The sequence below is a fragment of the Tachypleus tridentatus genome, chromosome 9, assembly GCF_004210375.1.
Source record: "Tachypleus tridentatus isolate NWPU-2018 chromosome 9, ASM421037v1, whole genome shotgun sequence".
Classification (NCBI taxonomy): Eukaryota; Metazoa; Arthropoda; class Merostomata; order Xiphosura; family Limulidae; genus Tachypleus; species Tachypleus tridentatus.
Window position 1 is genome coordinate 160,590,248 of NC_134833.1, and position 18,045 is coordinate 160,608,292.

The following is an 18,045-nucleotide window of genomic DNA, read 5'->3' on the forward strand; positions in this document are numbered from 1 at the left end:
GGTTTACTCTCGATGTGTACAATGGTTATTGTCTGGTTTACTCTCGATGTGTACAATGGTTATTGTCTGGTTTAGTCTTGATGTGTGCAATGGTTATTGTCTGGTTTAGTCTCGATGTGAACAATGGTTATTGTCTGGTTTAGTCTTGACGTATACAATGGTTATTGTCTGTTTAGTCTCGATATGTACAATGGTTATTGTCTGGTTTAGTCTCGATGTGTACAATGGTTATTGTCTGGTTTAGTCTCGATGTGTACAATGGTTATTGTCTGGTTTACTCTTGATGTGTACAATGGTTATTGTCTGGTTTACTCTCGATGTGTACAATGGTTATTGTCGGGTTTACTCTCGATGTGTACAATGGTTATTGTCTGGTTTAGTCTCGATGTGTACAATGGTTATTGTCTGGTTTAGTCTCGATCTGTACAAGGGTTATTGTCTGGTTTAGTCTCGATGTGTACAATGGTTATTGTCTGGTTTAGTCTTGATGTATACAATGGTTATTGTCTGGTTTAGTCTTGATGTATACAATGGTTATTGTCTGGTTTAGTCTCGATGTGTACAATGGTTATTGTCTGGTTTACTCTCGATGTGTACAATGGTTATTGTCTGGTTTAGTCTCGATGTGTACAATGGTTATTGTCTGGTTTAGTCTCGATGTGTACAATGGTTATTGTCTGGTTTAGTCTTGGTGTATACAACGGTTATTGTCTGGTTTACTCTCGATGTGTACAATGGTTATTGTCTGGTTTAGTCTCGATGTGTACAATGGTTATTGTCTGGTTTAGTCTCGATGTGTACAATGGTTATTGTCTGGTTTAGTCTTGGTGTATACAACGGTTATTGTCTGGTTTAATCTCGATGTGTACAAGGGTTATTGTCTGGTTTAGTCTCGATGTGTACAAGGGTTATTGTCTGGTTTAGTCTCGATGTGTACAATGGTTATTGTCTGGTTTAGTCTTGATGTGTACAATGGTTATTGTCTGGTTTAGTCTCGATGTATACAATGGTTATTTTCTGGTTTAGTCTTGATGTGTACAATGGTTATTGTCTGGTTTAGTCTCGATGTATACAATGGTTATTGTTTGGTTTAGTCTGGATGTATACAATGGTTATTGTCTGGTTTAGTCTTGATGTGTATAATGGTTATTGTCTGGTTTAGTCTTGATGTATACAATGGTTATTGTCTGGTTTAGTCTTGATGTATACAATGGTTATTGTCTGGTTTAGTCTCGATGTGTACAATGGTTATTGTCTGGTTTAGTCTTGATGTGTACAATGGTTATTGTCTGGTTTAGTCTCTTTGTATTAGATCAATATCTGTGAAATATTTCCACCACTGTTACAGATACAGTAGATACTGCTGTCACAGGAAAAGATACAGATCTCTTTGTGCTCTTATGGTTTCATGTATATTTCAACTCATTTAAGAAAACGAAACAAACGCGTTACAAATTTTGAATTGTAAATGTCTACAAAATGGTCCAGAAAAGTATCACCAGTCGTGCAGGCAATCTCTAGTTTAATCATGCTTGTTTGGCACTGGAACGGAAGGATGGCTTACCAGAACTGTATTGGCGTTGGAAAGAAGGAATGGTTTTCCGGAACTGAAAAAGTGTTTCCTGATTTCAAGAAACAGACTGGAGTGTTTTCCAGTGAAGCATCTGAGGATGCTTTCGTTTTCTCGCATATAAGCTCTAATTTGTTTATATAGAAGCCATTCTGATGAAAGTTTGAATACATTGCGTTACAGGGGTTTCTGTAACAGTAGGTAGGTCCTCCCTACCTCATAGAAGCGGCTCTCTGGCATCACAGTACTCGTGTGTTACCAAGTTCAGCAGTGGATGAGAAAGTCTGACAACTTAGATCCAGAAAAATGAGGATTATAGCTTGAAATGAATAATTGTCGTAAAGAACGAACCATGCATTTTCCACCAGATCTGAGTTTCTTCTAAGGACCACCAGGTCTAACTGCAATACATGAAGATTTAGCTTCAAGAAGAATGAGATAGAATGCTCAGATGCATGTACAAAGTCATGGATGTCATCAGCCAAGATTCATCATTTGTTTCTACAGGTGTGAGGAACGTGTGATGGTAATTTTAGTGATCACTGAATGAATTCGTTGTTACTTAATACTATACTGTATTTATGTACATCTGTCAAAGGACATCTTAACTCTGGCTAAATGTCGTTGTTTTCTTTTTAAATGTCTTAAAGTACAGAAACTGTTAATATGCCTATGATACTGAGAATGATAAAAAATACGATCAGACACTAAAATAATTTAAATCTGAATCCTACATCTATTCTTGTATTTAAGACGAACATTATTAGGGGGACTAGCGGCCATCTTGGATATTTGGTCAAGGTTTTCTAAAGTTAATCAGTATCAATATCTATATGAATGTTTTTATTCAGTTCCTAGAGACATGTAATATCTGAAGAGCATTATTGATAAAAATATCACATTGTGTGGGCATTTTGGATTTATGAAAATTAACAATTTTGTCTGTCCTACATTAATTTAAAATGTCAACATTTTTGTTCAGGATGCTTTGGTAGGATAGTCACAACAAATTCCAACTATGTTGTAATTTCATCTAGGCTTAACCGCAGATTGGTTGACCTATTATTTAATTGTTTCTACATTCTGTTGCTCTTTTCATTATCATTTTAATGTAGCTGTGGGCATGGCGTGACCAAGTGGTTAAGGTGCCGAACTCATTATCTGAGGGTCGTGGGTTCGAATCCCCGTCACACAAACATGCTCGTCCATTCAGCCGTGAAGGAATTATAATGTGACGGTCAATCTCATTATTCATTGATAAAAGAGTAGCTCAGGTGTTGACGGTGGGTGGTGATGACTAGCTGCCTTCCCTCTAGTCTTATACTAATAAATTAGGGACGGCTAGCGCAGATAGCCCTCGAGTAGCTTTGCACGAAATTCAAAAACAAACAAATAATGTAACTTTACTTAAACTGTCATAATCTATGTAACTCGTTTTATATACTTTTTGTTGCTGCTGTTTATGTAGCCCAAATTTCGCTGTTACTGGGATCGGTTTACTATATCTACTGTTTATGTAACTCTTTGTTACGTCTCTGTCTAATGTTTAACATACACACTGGAACAGGCAAGTAGCGTATCCACAAGAAGCAAGTATGTCTGATGTCATGGAGACCTCAGGACACGAGTCTCATGTCAAACATTCTAACTCTCCCAGCCTTTCAGCCCTGATGGCCGCTTGTCAGCAAAACAGCGAAGAAAAAGTCAAATTTATTCTAGAGAAAAAGGTAAGCCTTACCCTTGTTGTGTCTGTATCAATGTCCTATCACAATTTTACTGATGTATTTGTGTCAAAAGGTATCTTAACTCTGGCTTAAGGTTGTTGTTTTCTTTTCATACAGTTTAATTCCAGTTCTTGTTTTCAAAAGGACATCTTAACCCTGACTCGCCGATGTTGTTATTGCTCCTTTGTTCGTGTGTTGTTTTTTTCAAAGGGACCCATTAACTTTAATTTATCGATTTGTTTTTTCTAAGAGAAACTTTATTTCTCATTAATCAATGTTTGCTTCAAGGGAAACATCTGAATTCTGAGATCTTATATCTTTGCAAAAGACCAAACTTCGTAAAAGACTTCATAGAAAAAAAATTATTTGAGCCTTCAAACGTCATCTGTTTTTCACAAGAATGTCACTAGATCTTATATTAGGCCAGGTGGGTTAAGGAGTACGACTCGTAATCTGAGGGTCGCGGGTTCGCATCCCCTTCGTACTAAACATGCTCACCTTTTCAGCCGTGGGGGCGTTATAATGTGACGGTCAATTCCACTATTCGTGGGTAAAATAGTAGTCCAAGAGTTGGCGGTGGGTGGCGACGACTAGCTGTTTTCCCTCTAGTCTTACACTGCTAAATAAGGGACGGCTAGCACAGATAGCCATCGTGTAGCTTTGCGCGAAATTTAAAACAAACAAACAAACAATATATTATAATATTTATGCAATTATTAAAACATTATCTATACAAGTTATATTACTAAAAACTAATATGGCACATATAACAGAAAAATATGGAATTGATTCTAAAAATATAATGAGAATGCAAAACGTGACTTGATTAATAATATTCGTCTGCTACACGAAACATATTTTTTTAATATGAACATGAAATAATTTATTTAATGAACCCAGTATTTTGTCGTATCAGGTTTGTAATGATTTAAAATCTCAATGTTCGAATGTAATCCGTTTTATACAATTGTAAGTTAGGTGAATGAAAGTTTCTCTTAAAAATGGAAAGTAAAGTAGCCAAAAAAAGTTGAAACGAACGAAACATTTTGAACACGTTGTCAAGTGGTCGACTGTACGTTATATTTTCACATTCTTTTTGTTTGGTTTGGATTTCGCGCAAAACTACATGAGGGCTATCTGCGCTAGCCATCCCTTATTTAGCAGTGTAAGACTAGAGGGAAGGCAGTTAGTCATCATCACCTTCCGCCAACGCTTGGGCTACTCTTTTACTAACGAATAGTGGGATTGAAAATTACATTATAACGCCCCCACGTTTGATAGGACGAGCATGTGTGGTTTGGTGGGGATTCGAACCCGCGACCATCGGATTACGAGTCCAATGCCTTAACCTCTTGGTCATACCGGGCTGTTTTTGTTTGCATAATAACTCGTGTGAAATCAAGGTTCGATAGATCTTTCTCGGTTTAAATGATTCCTAAACAGTTTCAAAGTTTCAGAAACATTACGTCTGGGCCTCTTTGTCTCAAGGACCTTGATGCGTGTGCACTAGTTTGCACCTCTCTTGCCGAAAATATTTAATAAGGTTTCAACGTACGTAATAGTGATTTTATCATGAAACCCTTCGTTTCTACATCTGGGTGTTTCAAAATTACATAGTTAATCATAAAATAGTAATTTTATTTGGAGTGTACAGAATATTCATTAATGATAAATTAAAAGACCAACACCTGCTACCACATAATTACAGAAAACATATTTCAGAAAAACAGTTTTGTTGTAAATTTTTACAGAATTTATTCTCTTGGTCTTAACGTTTCTATTAATTTAATACAAATATTTAACTTACTGGTATAATTGCAACAGTACTCTTTTTAATTATTTCTTATGCTATATTTTACCTTCTGTGAAACAATTTAAATTTGATCCACTTATGTTTGTTTTACTATGACAGCGCCATCTAGTGGCCACAAGAGATAGGAGTGGAAAAACAGCTCTACATTATTGTACGGAAAATAAAGACATAACTTGTGCTGACCTCATCTTAAAAACTGACCCCAGCCTGATAAACGAAAAAGACGAAGAAGGTTATTCGGCTCTCCACCTAGCGGTGATTTGCGGCAACAAACTTATGGCAAAATATCTAATTGACAAGGGTGCCGACGTCAACAGTGTTGACAATGAACTGCACACGTGCATCCACTGGGCAACAGGTACGGTGACGATAAATCCTCAGCTCGTTCTTTTAAGCTAATAATAACAGATTTAATATTATATCGAGCAACAGTACTTTAAAAAGATTTAATATTATATCGAGCAACAGTACTTTAAAAAAAGCTGTGCTTCCCAACTATAATTGCAATATCTTTCTCCAATATATTTTAGATCTATTGTATTAATGTCTTTGCTGACATATAATGAACAAAAATGGGCAGCTGTTGAAGTTTTTTTTTTTTTCTATACAAGAGAAACGGTTGGGGTAACTAGTAACTCACAACAAATCTTAACTACATGTCGGTAAATTTACGGACATACAAAATTAAGCTTGGGAGTTCAGTTATCTGCGGTCCACAGCCCAATGTGACTTTGTCATAGAAAAAACAAATAAACATAATTCAATTTCTTCTGCAGTAATCCCACAAAACAAAGTCTACACAGGTGATAAGTTACGTGTCAAACTAACAATAACTATTTATAAATGGAGGGATTCTGTATCTAATAACTTTATCTTTGTTCCTTCCTCTATCAGTTTGTGGTGAACTGGATTGTTTAGATATCTTGATTGATGCCAGCGGAGACCCTGCTACGCCGGACATTCACGGGGCTTATCCTATACACTACGCTGCCCAGATGTGTGGGCCCAACCGTGAGACGGGCAATGATGTGACGTTAGGTCTTGCTGTTCTCCACAAGCTTCTAGCTCGAGGCGTGGACGTCAGTGTTAAAGATAAAGATGGCCGCCAACCACTGCTGTGGGCAGCGAGTGTAGGTAAATTAATTTCTTGAAAAAACTGCGATTATTTTAATAAGTTGCTGGCAAGTTAGCCTGCTAAGTTACTATAGAATTGCAAGTTTTTAGCCTGCTAAGTTACTATAGAATTGCAAGTTTTTAGCCTGCTAAGTTACTATAGAATTGTAAGTTCTTACCAAGTTAGCCTGCTAAGTTACTATAGAATTGTAAGTTCTTACCAAGTTAGCCTGCTAAGTTACTATAGAATTGCAAGTTGTTGCCAAGTTAGCCTGCTAAGTTACTATAGAATTGCAAGTTGTTACCAAGTTAGCCTGCTAAGTTACTATAGAATTGCAAGTTGTTACCAAGTTAGCCTGCTAAGTTACTATAGAATTACACTTCATTTAGAATTTAAAATAAATATAATGAAAAAAAAAACAAAAATTTCTTTACTTTAAACAGTGTTTGGCAAGCTGATGATTCAGTTTGAATCCCGGTCGCACCAAACATGCTCGCCTTTCAATCGTGGGGGCATTATAATGTGACGGTCAATCCCACTATTCGTTTGTAAAAGAGTATCCCAAGAGTATGCGGTGGGTGGTGATGACTAGCTGCCTTCCCTCTAGTCTTACACTGCTAAATTAAGGGCGGCTAGCGCAGATAGCCCTCGAGTAGCTTTGTGCGAAATTCAAAAACAAAACAAACAAACAGAATACAAAAGCAAATCATAATTTTGATACTTTCGGAAAATCATTAAAGTTTGTTAAAATCAGCCAATCAATTAATTTATTAAAATAATGAACACAAACACAGTATACTTCAGGTAATGACGTGTATCTTCTTCTATACTTAACTAACACACATATTTCTCTGTCTACATAATCACTAAGATTTCTTTTCCTGAAGAGCAGATTCAGAACGTATGGAAAATTTTAAATGCGGGTGAAGCAGAACTCTTCAATATCCAGGTAGCCACACCCTTACATAGATACTGTTGCTAAGTGATTCGTAAGTTACAAAAGACAACTGTTAAAATTACAAACAATATTATTAACGTGATTCTAATTAATAATTAAATATATTCACAATGTCCTAGTATATGAATAGCGGACCTTGTAGTCCTAGAAAATCCCTTAAGGATGGACCAGCGATTGCGTGTTTCTCGATAACATTTTGGCTGGATTAAGTTTGCGATGATTGCAAATATTAATTATTCAAATTTCAAATATTTGTTATTTTAAACACACTTTGCACACGCTAGGCAGATCTGTTTCAAAATGATAGCGACACACTGTGAACGGTACATGTCATTTTATGTCGGAATGTTTTGTTTGTTTGTAATTTAGCACAAAGCTACACAGTGGGCCAACTATGGTCTGTCCACCATGGGCGTTGAAACCCGTTTTATAGCGTTTTAAGTCCGCGGACATGCCGCTTTGTCAGTGGGGGGCATATAGTAATGTTCGGTTGTTAAGAGCAAGAAATGTTACATACATTTATGAAGTTAAGTAAAGAGAAATGGAAACAGATTAAACACCTGACAGAGAAATCAGGAGTAACACTTAAAAATGAAAATATTGATAGATTAACACTTACAACAAGGAAATGAGAAATGAGTTAACACATAAAATGGTAAAGATGATTCTATTAATAGTTTACAATGTTTTATTTTTATGTAGATATAAATTAAGTAGAATTTAATTAATTATATTTGTCATAAGACATTAGTAGTAGGCCTTTCTTAACCCTAAAGTGTTTATTCAGTTCTTTGAGTCTTTTTAAGAAGAAGAAAAAAGTGTAATAAGTACGTCAACCACATTTTATGTGCATGTGCAAAAAAGTGTAATAAGTACGTCAACCACATTATATGTGCATGTGCACAAACTTTACGTATGTATCTACCTATGTACGCGTCCGAAAAAAAAAATATATATATATACAATGTAGCGCTACCTATTGAATTACATAACAAACACAAAACATCAAAACTCATTTTCACTTTGAGTATTCATGATTCAGGCAATTAGAAAAATGACCACAACATGTGCAACAACCATTTCTTTATGACACAACACAGTTTTAAATAACAGTGCTCTTATCCCAACAAGAGCACAACTTTCACTAGGACTGTACGTTAATGTTTAATTGTATATTTATTGATGTAATTTAATAAATGTAGTACTAAAAATGGAGTTATTAAAAATGTTACTTTTCTTCCCCAAAAGGAGGCACTTTTAATACATAAAAACATTGAGTTTATGTCAGCACAATCTGAACATCCTTCACGTGCACTACTTCCCAGAAAAAACAAACACTTTTGGAAACTGTTCACCTTTTCTGGTTTTTCTCGATGAGGTATGAACGCTACGATTAATTATTATTAGTTAAAACAGCCGCCCTCAGGTTGGTGCTTCTGCTAATTGTAATTCGTCAAATTAGAAAAAGTCGTTCACACCATAAAAACTGTTGGTATAATAAATTAGTTACATAGGTGGTGTGTTTCCCATGTCTCAGTCGGCCCCTGGTGGATTCCGTGTTGAACTAAACCTGTAGTCCCACCCCTAGTGGCACAGCGAAATGTCTGCGGACTTAAAACGCTAAAAACCGGGTTTTAATACCCATGGTGAGCGGAGTACAAATAGCTCTTTGTGTATCTTTGTGCTTACTACAAACAACCTGTGGTCAACAATAGACAAGGCAAACACAGCGTGGTTGAAATAGTGATATTTATACTTCTTATAATTCACTGCACAACAATTGTTTTTAAAAGTTTTGCTTCCTGAAAAGTTTTTACTGATTGTGACAGGTACCTGGTGGGTATGCACAATTATAGTTTTGGTTTTGCTTCATCACGTAGGAACTTTGAGAAATATACAGTTAACTGTTTACTGGCAATAACGTATTTAATTGCGTTTATGTTTCTAATACGCTATTAAGTTCAACATAATTAAAAGTGTTTTGCTCCTAATTTTCGTTTGTATTCAATGTCCGGTGCATCACGTTGCAGTGTCCAACAGTATTCAGCAAGCATGGATGGATTCCAGTTGCCCTAATATCGTTTTTCCATTGTAGCAATGTCCTGATGAAACTGAAGATTTCAATGAAACGGTACATGATAGGCATATTTGGATGTGATTTTCGTGATCAACAGCCACAAATCTATAAGGAACACCCAACAGTGTTCAAGAACCAAAAACTTTGTTGTGCAGTGTAATTATTGGAATGCTGGAAATAACTGGATAAAGAATATAGTCCTAAAAATATGTACAGGGTGCGCAAGAATTTGGAAACGCCTTTGAAAACTTACACCTGGAAAACCACTTAATATAAAGACACGTGGTTTGTTATACGTGCAACAATATGATTGCCACTTCCTCGTATAGCAGGCCTAATTCTGACGTATTATGGCAAGTATAATTAATTATAATCATGCTTCGACACGTTAGACAATGTGTCACGTCATAAATAATCTTATAATTGACAAAATTACAATAAACCTGTTCTTTAAACAGCAATATATCCATTACACTAACATGATCGGTGTACGAAATGAAAAATAAATATAGCTATTTATTGGGATTCAATATCCGAGGTAGCTTTGTGTAGCTATGCAGTTAATTACAAACAAACTTGTTTCATTTCTATGCTTGAACATACAAAAGTCTACCCTCGTTCTCAGGCAAGAGTCAGTGACAGATCTACACTGGCCAATGAACAACAGGCAAAAGGAAGCCGAAACAATGTTATTGGGTGTTTCATTTCTGGGAAAACAAGAATAACGAGCACGTGAGTATTGGCAGAAACTTGCCTTCAACGAGAAAGTAAGAAATAATAACAAACTACTATCCGTGATTAGATGGATCTTGGAATGGTGGGCGGGACAAACAGACGATTGCACTGACTCTTATATCCAATCATATACCACCTCTGAAGCAATAGAATTCACCACCATGTGGGAAATCTTGAAAAAACAGTAGAGTTGCAACTGCAGATGGTTATTTGTCCAGAAAGCACAAAGAAAAGACATCAATACTAGCTCATTTGTGAATGTAATCAGTGATGATGAGAAAACCCACTTGTTGAGAAAAAATATGTATGTAAAATATATATGTAAAATATGTATGTAAAATATATATGTAAAATATATATGTAAAAACGGCTCGTTTGGGTTGAGAAAAATGTTTTATGCAGAGGACCGAACAACGTTTCGACCTTCTTCGGTCATCGTCAGTTTCACAAAGAAAGAGAGGTAACTGACCACATGTTTGAAGAAAGTTGTGTAACTGAGTGTAAGAATGTAGAGGGCGTGCTTAGATGTTTGAATATATAATTTTATTTATTTTATTATATTAATATAGGTATAAAGGTGTTTTTTTATATTGGTTTATTTTGGGTTTAAGTTGTTGTATAAGTAAGGCTTCTTTAATCAGTGATGTCGAGAAACCCACTTGTTGAGAAATTTATATGCAAAAACGGCTCGTTTGGGTTGAGAAGAGCGAACAACGTTTCGACCTTCTTCGGTCATCGTCAGGTTCTATGTAAAATATTTTCTCAACCCAAACGAGCCGTTTTTGCATATAAATTTAAGGCTTCTTTAATTTTGCGTTTGTTTATGTTTGTTTTTTTATTTAGTATTTGAGTGTTTTCTATGGTTATGTTGTGTTTATTTGACCTGCAATGTTCGAAAACGTGTGAAGGTGACTTTTTATGTTCTTTGAATCTGGTTTCCATTGTTCTACTTGTTTCTCAATAAAAAAGTCGTGGCAGTTATCACATTGTATTTTATAAATAATGTTGGTGTGGTGTTTGTCAGTGTAGTTTTACATAGTATAGACCTCAGTTTTGTGCCTGGTTTTGAATAAATTTGGTATTAACTGGAATGTCATATTTTGTTATTAGTTTTTGACAAATGTTGGTTATGTTCCTGCTGATGCCAGGAATACATGGTATGCAGTACATTCCTATACTCAATTACACAACCACCACCAAACATGTGACCAGCTATCGGTCAATTACCTCTTTCTTTCTTTGTGAACCTGACAATGACCGAAGAAGGTCGAAACGTTGTTCACTCCTATGCACAAAAAAATTTTCTCAACCAAAACCAGCCGTTTTCAGGTATACATTTCTCTCATTTGTGAATACCTATGAGATTCCTGACAAATCTTAATACAACTTTCTTCTATAACAAATGTAATATACACTCAATCAAATGTTTACTGCGTATTGACTTTTTAAAGATTTTCTCGGAAGAATGGACCAATCTTTTACTTTAATTAGTGCTTGCTTTGTTTTCTAAAGATCCTAGGCCTAGTAAAACATCCTATTCCTCAGAAAGCAGTGACGTCATCGTTGCCTTGGTGAACGCTGGAGCTTCAGTGGCGGCTGAAGACAAAGACGGTTTAACAGGTAAGAATCCTTTATGTATGCTAAGTACCACCTTCATTGTATATCTCATTTGGTAGTTTCAACCTACACGTAAGAATCCTTTATGTATACTAAGTAATACCTTCATTGTATATCTCATTTGGTAGTTTCAACCTACACGTAAGAATCCTTTATGTATGCTAAGTACCACCTTCATTGTATATCTCATTTGGTAGTTTCAATCTACACGTAAGAATCCTTTATGTATGCTAAGTACCACCTTCATTGTATATCTCATTTGGTAGTTTCAATCTGCACGTAAGAATCCTTTATGTATACTAAGTAATACCTTCATTGTATATGTCATTTGGTAGTTTCAACCTACACGTAAGAATCCTTTATGTATGCTAAGTATGCTAAGTTCATTGTCTATCTCATTTGGTAGTTCCAACCTACACGTAAGAATCCTTTATGTATGCTAAGTACCACCTTCATTGTCTATCTCATTTGGTAGTTCCAACCTAAACGGCACCTTATCTGACATATGGGCAAGTCAGAACCCCTAAAGTTCAAGAATAGCCAACCCAAATTGAAAACTGCTAACTGGACAGAGAAGAATCGACTGTTATTAACCAATAGCAGGACTGACACATCACACACACACACACACGCACACAACTCACTTGGAATGGCAACAAGTAAGACACATTTTTGGTCATAAAAGTGAATAACTTCTTAATCGCACAGTCAATATATGTCACCAAGTATTTCAAATGGTGTTTAACAACTGTGAAAAATAAAACCTTTGTGTTAATTTTACCACATTCTCCTGGCAGACGAAACACGTTCATCTAGTAAGTAGTTCAAAGTTAAGCGCGTGATCCATGCTAGGGCCAGTCTGCTCTATGCAGCTATAGCCAGTGGTCGACCTTATAGATGTTTTGAAATCTTATTGTTTGAATAGCTTTCTCAAAACGGCACTTTGCGGTACCTGATATTACCTTGTAACAATATAAAAACGGCATTTTGCGGCATCTCATGTTATCTTGTGGCAATATAAAAACGGCACTTTTCGGCATCTCATATTATCTTGTGTCAAAATAATAAAACCAGTTTCTGTGCCTTAACACTGAATATATCAAGACATAATATATTGTAGCCTATAATTAACAGTAAGAAACTGCCCATTACCACATTTTATTTTTTGATAAATAACGTTACCTGTGCGAACTACCCTTATTCCTCTTTCGATACGATCAGGTCAAACAAAACAAGCACTTCATGGAGAACTGTTCACTTTTCCCACGTTGAAAACGAGTTCATAATATATAAAAACAATATCTAATGTGGTGTTAATATTCAAGTGATTTTTGAAATTCAGTCATTTGGAACAAAAGGAATTTCTCATGCATAACTAATAGGATTCTGAGCACGCGTCTGGTTTCTTAGCGCGTGTCAATAATCCAACCACAATTCCACGTGGATGAACGACATTGAATTTTTAAACTATATTAAGATGTTACATATAAAAAAGTACTAATCTTTAGAACAACTCTGTGATCCAAGTCTCTCCACATACCCTGGGAAAATAGAAGGAATATACATGAATATATAAAATATAATATACACGTAAAATCACACGTCTATTTTTCCCTTCCTAGCTCTGCACTGTGCAGCCAGCCGAGGGCACGTGGATTGTTTGGAAACCCTAATAAATCTGTGCGGAGCTGAAGTTGAAACAATTGACAGTAACGGCTGTACGGCCTTATTCTTCGCAGTCACCTTGGGTCATGCTGACTGCACTCAGCTATTACTCCAGCATGGTGCTGACCCTAACCGACAGGACAGGAAGGGAAGAACGTAAGTTCTCTAGTATAATCAGCTGTTGCTACAATACCGTAAATAAACCACAACAACGACATTATTATCAGGTAAGATAAACCTTACTAACTACAACGTTATTACTGCTAACGAACCTTGATAACAACTATATTGTTAGGTGAAATAAACCTTGGTAACTTCAACAATATCAAGGGTAACGAACTTGACAACAGGCATTGCATCGTCACGTGGTTAGGGGCGATCGACTCGAAATATGAGGATCGAGGATACAAGTACCCGTCACACAAAACATAATCACCCTCTTAACCATGGAAGCATAATGACGGTTAATGCCAGTATTCGGTGATAAAAGAGCAGCCCAAGAGAACCCGGTGGGTGTTGAGGACTACCTGTTTTCCTACAACTCTTACACTGTTAACTTACGTATCGCTAGCGTGAAGCTTTGCGCGAAATTCCAAAACAAATCAAACCATCCTGATATCTACTGCATTATTACAACTAATGAATCTTGATATCTACTACATTATTACTACTAATGAATCTTGATATCTACAACATTATTACAACTAATGAATCTTGATATCTACTACATTATTACTATTAATGAATCTTGATATCTACTACATTATTACTACTAATGAATCTTGATATCTACAACAATATTACTACAAATGAACCTTGATACCCACTACATTATTACTACTAATGAACTTTGATATCTACTACATTATTACTACTAATGAATCTTGATATCTACTACATTATTACTACTAATGAATTTTGATATCTACTACATCATTACAACTAATGAATCTTGATATCTACTACATTATTACTACTAATGAATCTTGATATCTACTACATTATTACAACTAATGAACCTTGATATCTACAACAATATTACTACAAATGAACCTTGATACCCACTACATTATTACTACAAATGAATTTTGATATCTACTACATTATTACCACTAATGAATTTTGATATCTACAACAATATTACTAAAAATGAACCTTGATATCTACTACATTATTACTACTAATGAACCTTGATATCTACTACATTATTACTATTAATGAATCTTTATATCTACTACATTATTACTGTTAATCAATCTTGATATCTACTACATTATTACTACTAATGAATCTTGATATCTACTACATTATTACTAGTAATGAATCTTGATATCTACTACATTATTACTACTAATGAATATTGATATCTACTACACTATTACTACTAATGAACCTTGATATCAACTAAATTATTACTACTAATGAACCTTGATATCTACTACACTATTACCTCTAAAGAATTTTGATATCTACTACATTATTACTACTAATGAGCCTTGACATCTACTACATTATTACTACTAATGAATCTTGATATCTACTATATTATTACAATTAATGAAACTTGATATCTACTACATTATTACTACTAATGAATTTTGATATCTACTACATTATAACTACTAATGAATTTTGATATCTACTACATTATCACTACTAATGAATTTTGATATCTACTACATTATTACTACTAATGAATTTTGATATCTACTACATTATTACTACTAATGAACCTTGATATCTACTACATTATTACTACTAATGAACCTTGATATCTACTACATTATTATAACTAATGAATTTTGATATCTACTACATTATTAATATAATGAATTTTGATATCTACTACATTATTACTATCAATGAATTTTCATATCTACTACATTATTACTATTAATGAATTTTGATATCTACTGCATTTTTACTACTAATGAATTTTGATATCTACTGCATTTTTACTACTAATGAATTTTTATATCTATTACATTATTGCCACTAATAAATTTTGCTTTCTACCACATTATTGCTACAAATGAATTTTGATATCTACTATATTATTACTAATAATGAATTTTGATATCTACTACATTATTACTACTAATGAGCCTTGACATCTACCACATTTTTACTACTATTAATCTTGATATCTACTACATTATTACTACTAATGAGCCTTGACATCTACCACATTATTACTACTAATGAATCTTGATATCTACTACATTATTACTACTAAAGAATTCTGATATCTACTGCATTATTACCACTAGTGAGCCTTGACATCTACCACATTATTACTACTAATGAATCTTGATATCTACTACATTATTACCTCTAAAGAATTTTGATATCTACTACATTATAACAATTAATTAATCTTGATATCTACTACATTATTACTACTAACTAATCTTGATATCTACTACATTATTACTACTAATGAATATTGATATCTAATACATTAGTACTATTAATGAATTTTGATATCTAATACATTATTTCTACTAATGAATCTTGATATCTACTACATTATTACTACTAATGAGCCTTGATATCTACTACATTATTACTATTAATGAATCTTTATATCTACTACATTATTACTGTTAATCAATATTGATATCTACAACATTATTACTACTAGTGAACTCTGATATCTACTACATTATTACTACTAATGAATTTTGATATCTACTACATTATCACTACTAATGAATTTTGATATCTACTACATTATCACTACTAATGAATTTTGATATCTACTACATTATTACTACTAATGAATTTTGATATCTACTACATTATTACTACTAATGAACCTTGATATCTACTACATTATTACTACTAATGAACCTTGATATCTACTACATTATTATAACTAATGAATCTTGATATCTACTACATTATTAATATAATGAATTTTGATATCTACTACATTATTACTATCAATGAATTTTCATATCTACTACATTATTACTATTAATGAATTTTGATATCTACTGCATTTTTACTACTAATGAATTTTGATATCTACTGCATTTTTACTACTAATGAATTTTTATATCTATTACATTATTGCCACTAATAAATTTTGCTTTCTACCACATTATTGCTACAAATGAATTTTGATATCTACTATATTATTACTAATAATGAATTTTGATATCTACTACATTATTACTACTAATGAGCCTTGACATCTACCACATTATTACTACTAATGAATCTTGATATCTACTACATTATTACTACTAAAGAATTCTGATATCTACTGCATTATTACTACTAATGATCCTTGACATTTACTACATTATTACTATTAATGAATCTTGATATCTACTACATTATTACTACTAATGAGTTTTGATATCTACTATATTATTACTACTAATGAATTTTGATATCTACTACATTATTGCTACTAATGAATTTTGTTATCTACTATATTATTACTATTAATGAATTTTCATATCTACTACATTATTTATATTAATGAATTTTGATATCTACTGCATTTTTACTACAAATGAATTTTGATATCTATTACATTATTACCACAAATGAATTTTGATATCTACTACATTATTTATATTAATGAATTTTGATATCTACTGCATTTTTACTACAAATGAATTTTGATATCTATTACATTATTACCACAAATGAATTTTGATATCCATTACATTATTACCACAAATGAATTTTGCTTTCTACTACATTATTTCTACAAATGAATTTTGATATCTTATATATTATTACTAATAATAAATCTTGATATCTACTACATTATTACTATTAATGAATCTTGATATCTACTATTTTATTACTACAAATGAACCTTGATATCTACTACATTATTATTATAAATGAATTTTGATATCTACTACATTATTGTTTCAAATGAACCTTGATATCTACTACATTAATACGACTAATGAGCCTTGATATCTATTACATTATTAATACTAATCAACCTTGATATCTACTACATTATTACTATTAATGAACCTTGATATTTACTGCATTATTACTACTAATGAATTTTGATATCTACTACATTATTACTACGAATGAGCCTTGAGATCTACTACATTATTACTACTAATGAATCTTCATTACTACTACATTATTACTACTATTGAATTTTGATATCTACTACATTATTATTATTAATGAGTCTTGATATCTATTACATTATTACTACTAATTAACCTTGATAACTACTTCATTACTGCTGCTAATAAACTATATACTCTCTCTGCTCTCGCTAATTTCTAGTTGTTCAAATTTGTTGCACTAAAATATCTGCTACCCAAAGATTTAAAGTTATTACTTTTATAACGTTTAAAAACCTCGTATTTTTGAAGTGCTGCCCACTGTGGAGCTGCCAAGGGACAACTGGAGACTTTAAAGATTCTCGAATCAAATGGGGGCAACATGTGGCTACCTAACGTGCGGGGAGATTTGCCTCTCCACGAAGCCGTCCAATCGGGTAGAAAAGGTGAACATATTTTCTTGCTTCAACCCAGACTGTATTCATTTTTATTATAAACTCTAGGAAGTAAAATAAGTTACCTGTTTCTTATTTATTTTTAGCGGACGCACTGCCTTGTTTTAAGATTGCTTTGATTACGTTGCCAGTAAATATTTGATACAACCAACTACACTCACCATTACAAATATTAACGTTAATAATTAGTCCGATATATTCTTCGATTAAATTAAGCACTGTTGTATTCCAACATAGTCATTATTTTATCGTTTATACTGTT

The 18,045-nt window shown here is 33.4% G+C and overlaps 1 protein-coding gene across 1 annotated transcript in view; it reads left to right on the forward strand.

The window, feature by feature from the left end:
• The window catches only part of LOC143227549 (uncharacterized), a 105,713-nt gene that overhangs the window by 50,683 nt on the left and 36,985 nt on the right, over positions 1-18,045 (forward strand). The window contains exons 2-7 of the mRNA XM_076458983.1: positions 3,138-3,297; positions 5,207-5,465; positions 6,002-6,241; positions 11,504-11,611; positions 13,231-13,429; positions 17,641-17,774. Of these exons, the coding sequence (XP_076315098.1) occupies positions 3,166-3,297; positions 5,207-5,465; positions 6,002-6,241; positions 11,504-11,611; positions 13,231-13,429; positions 17,641-17,774 (1,072 nt within the window). The 5' untranslated portion in view covers positions 3,138-3,165. The remainder of the gene's footprint in view (positions 1-3,137; positions 3,298-5,206; positions 5,466-6,001; positions 6,242-11,503; positions 11,612-13,230; positions 13,430-17,640; positions 17,775-18,045) is intronic.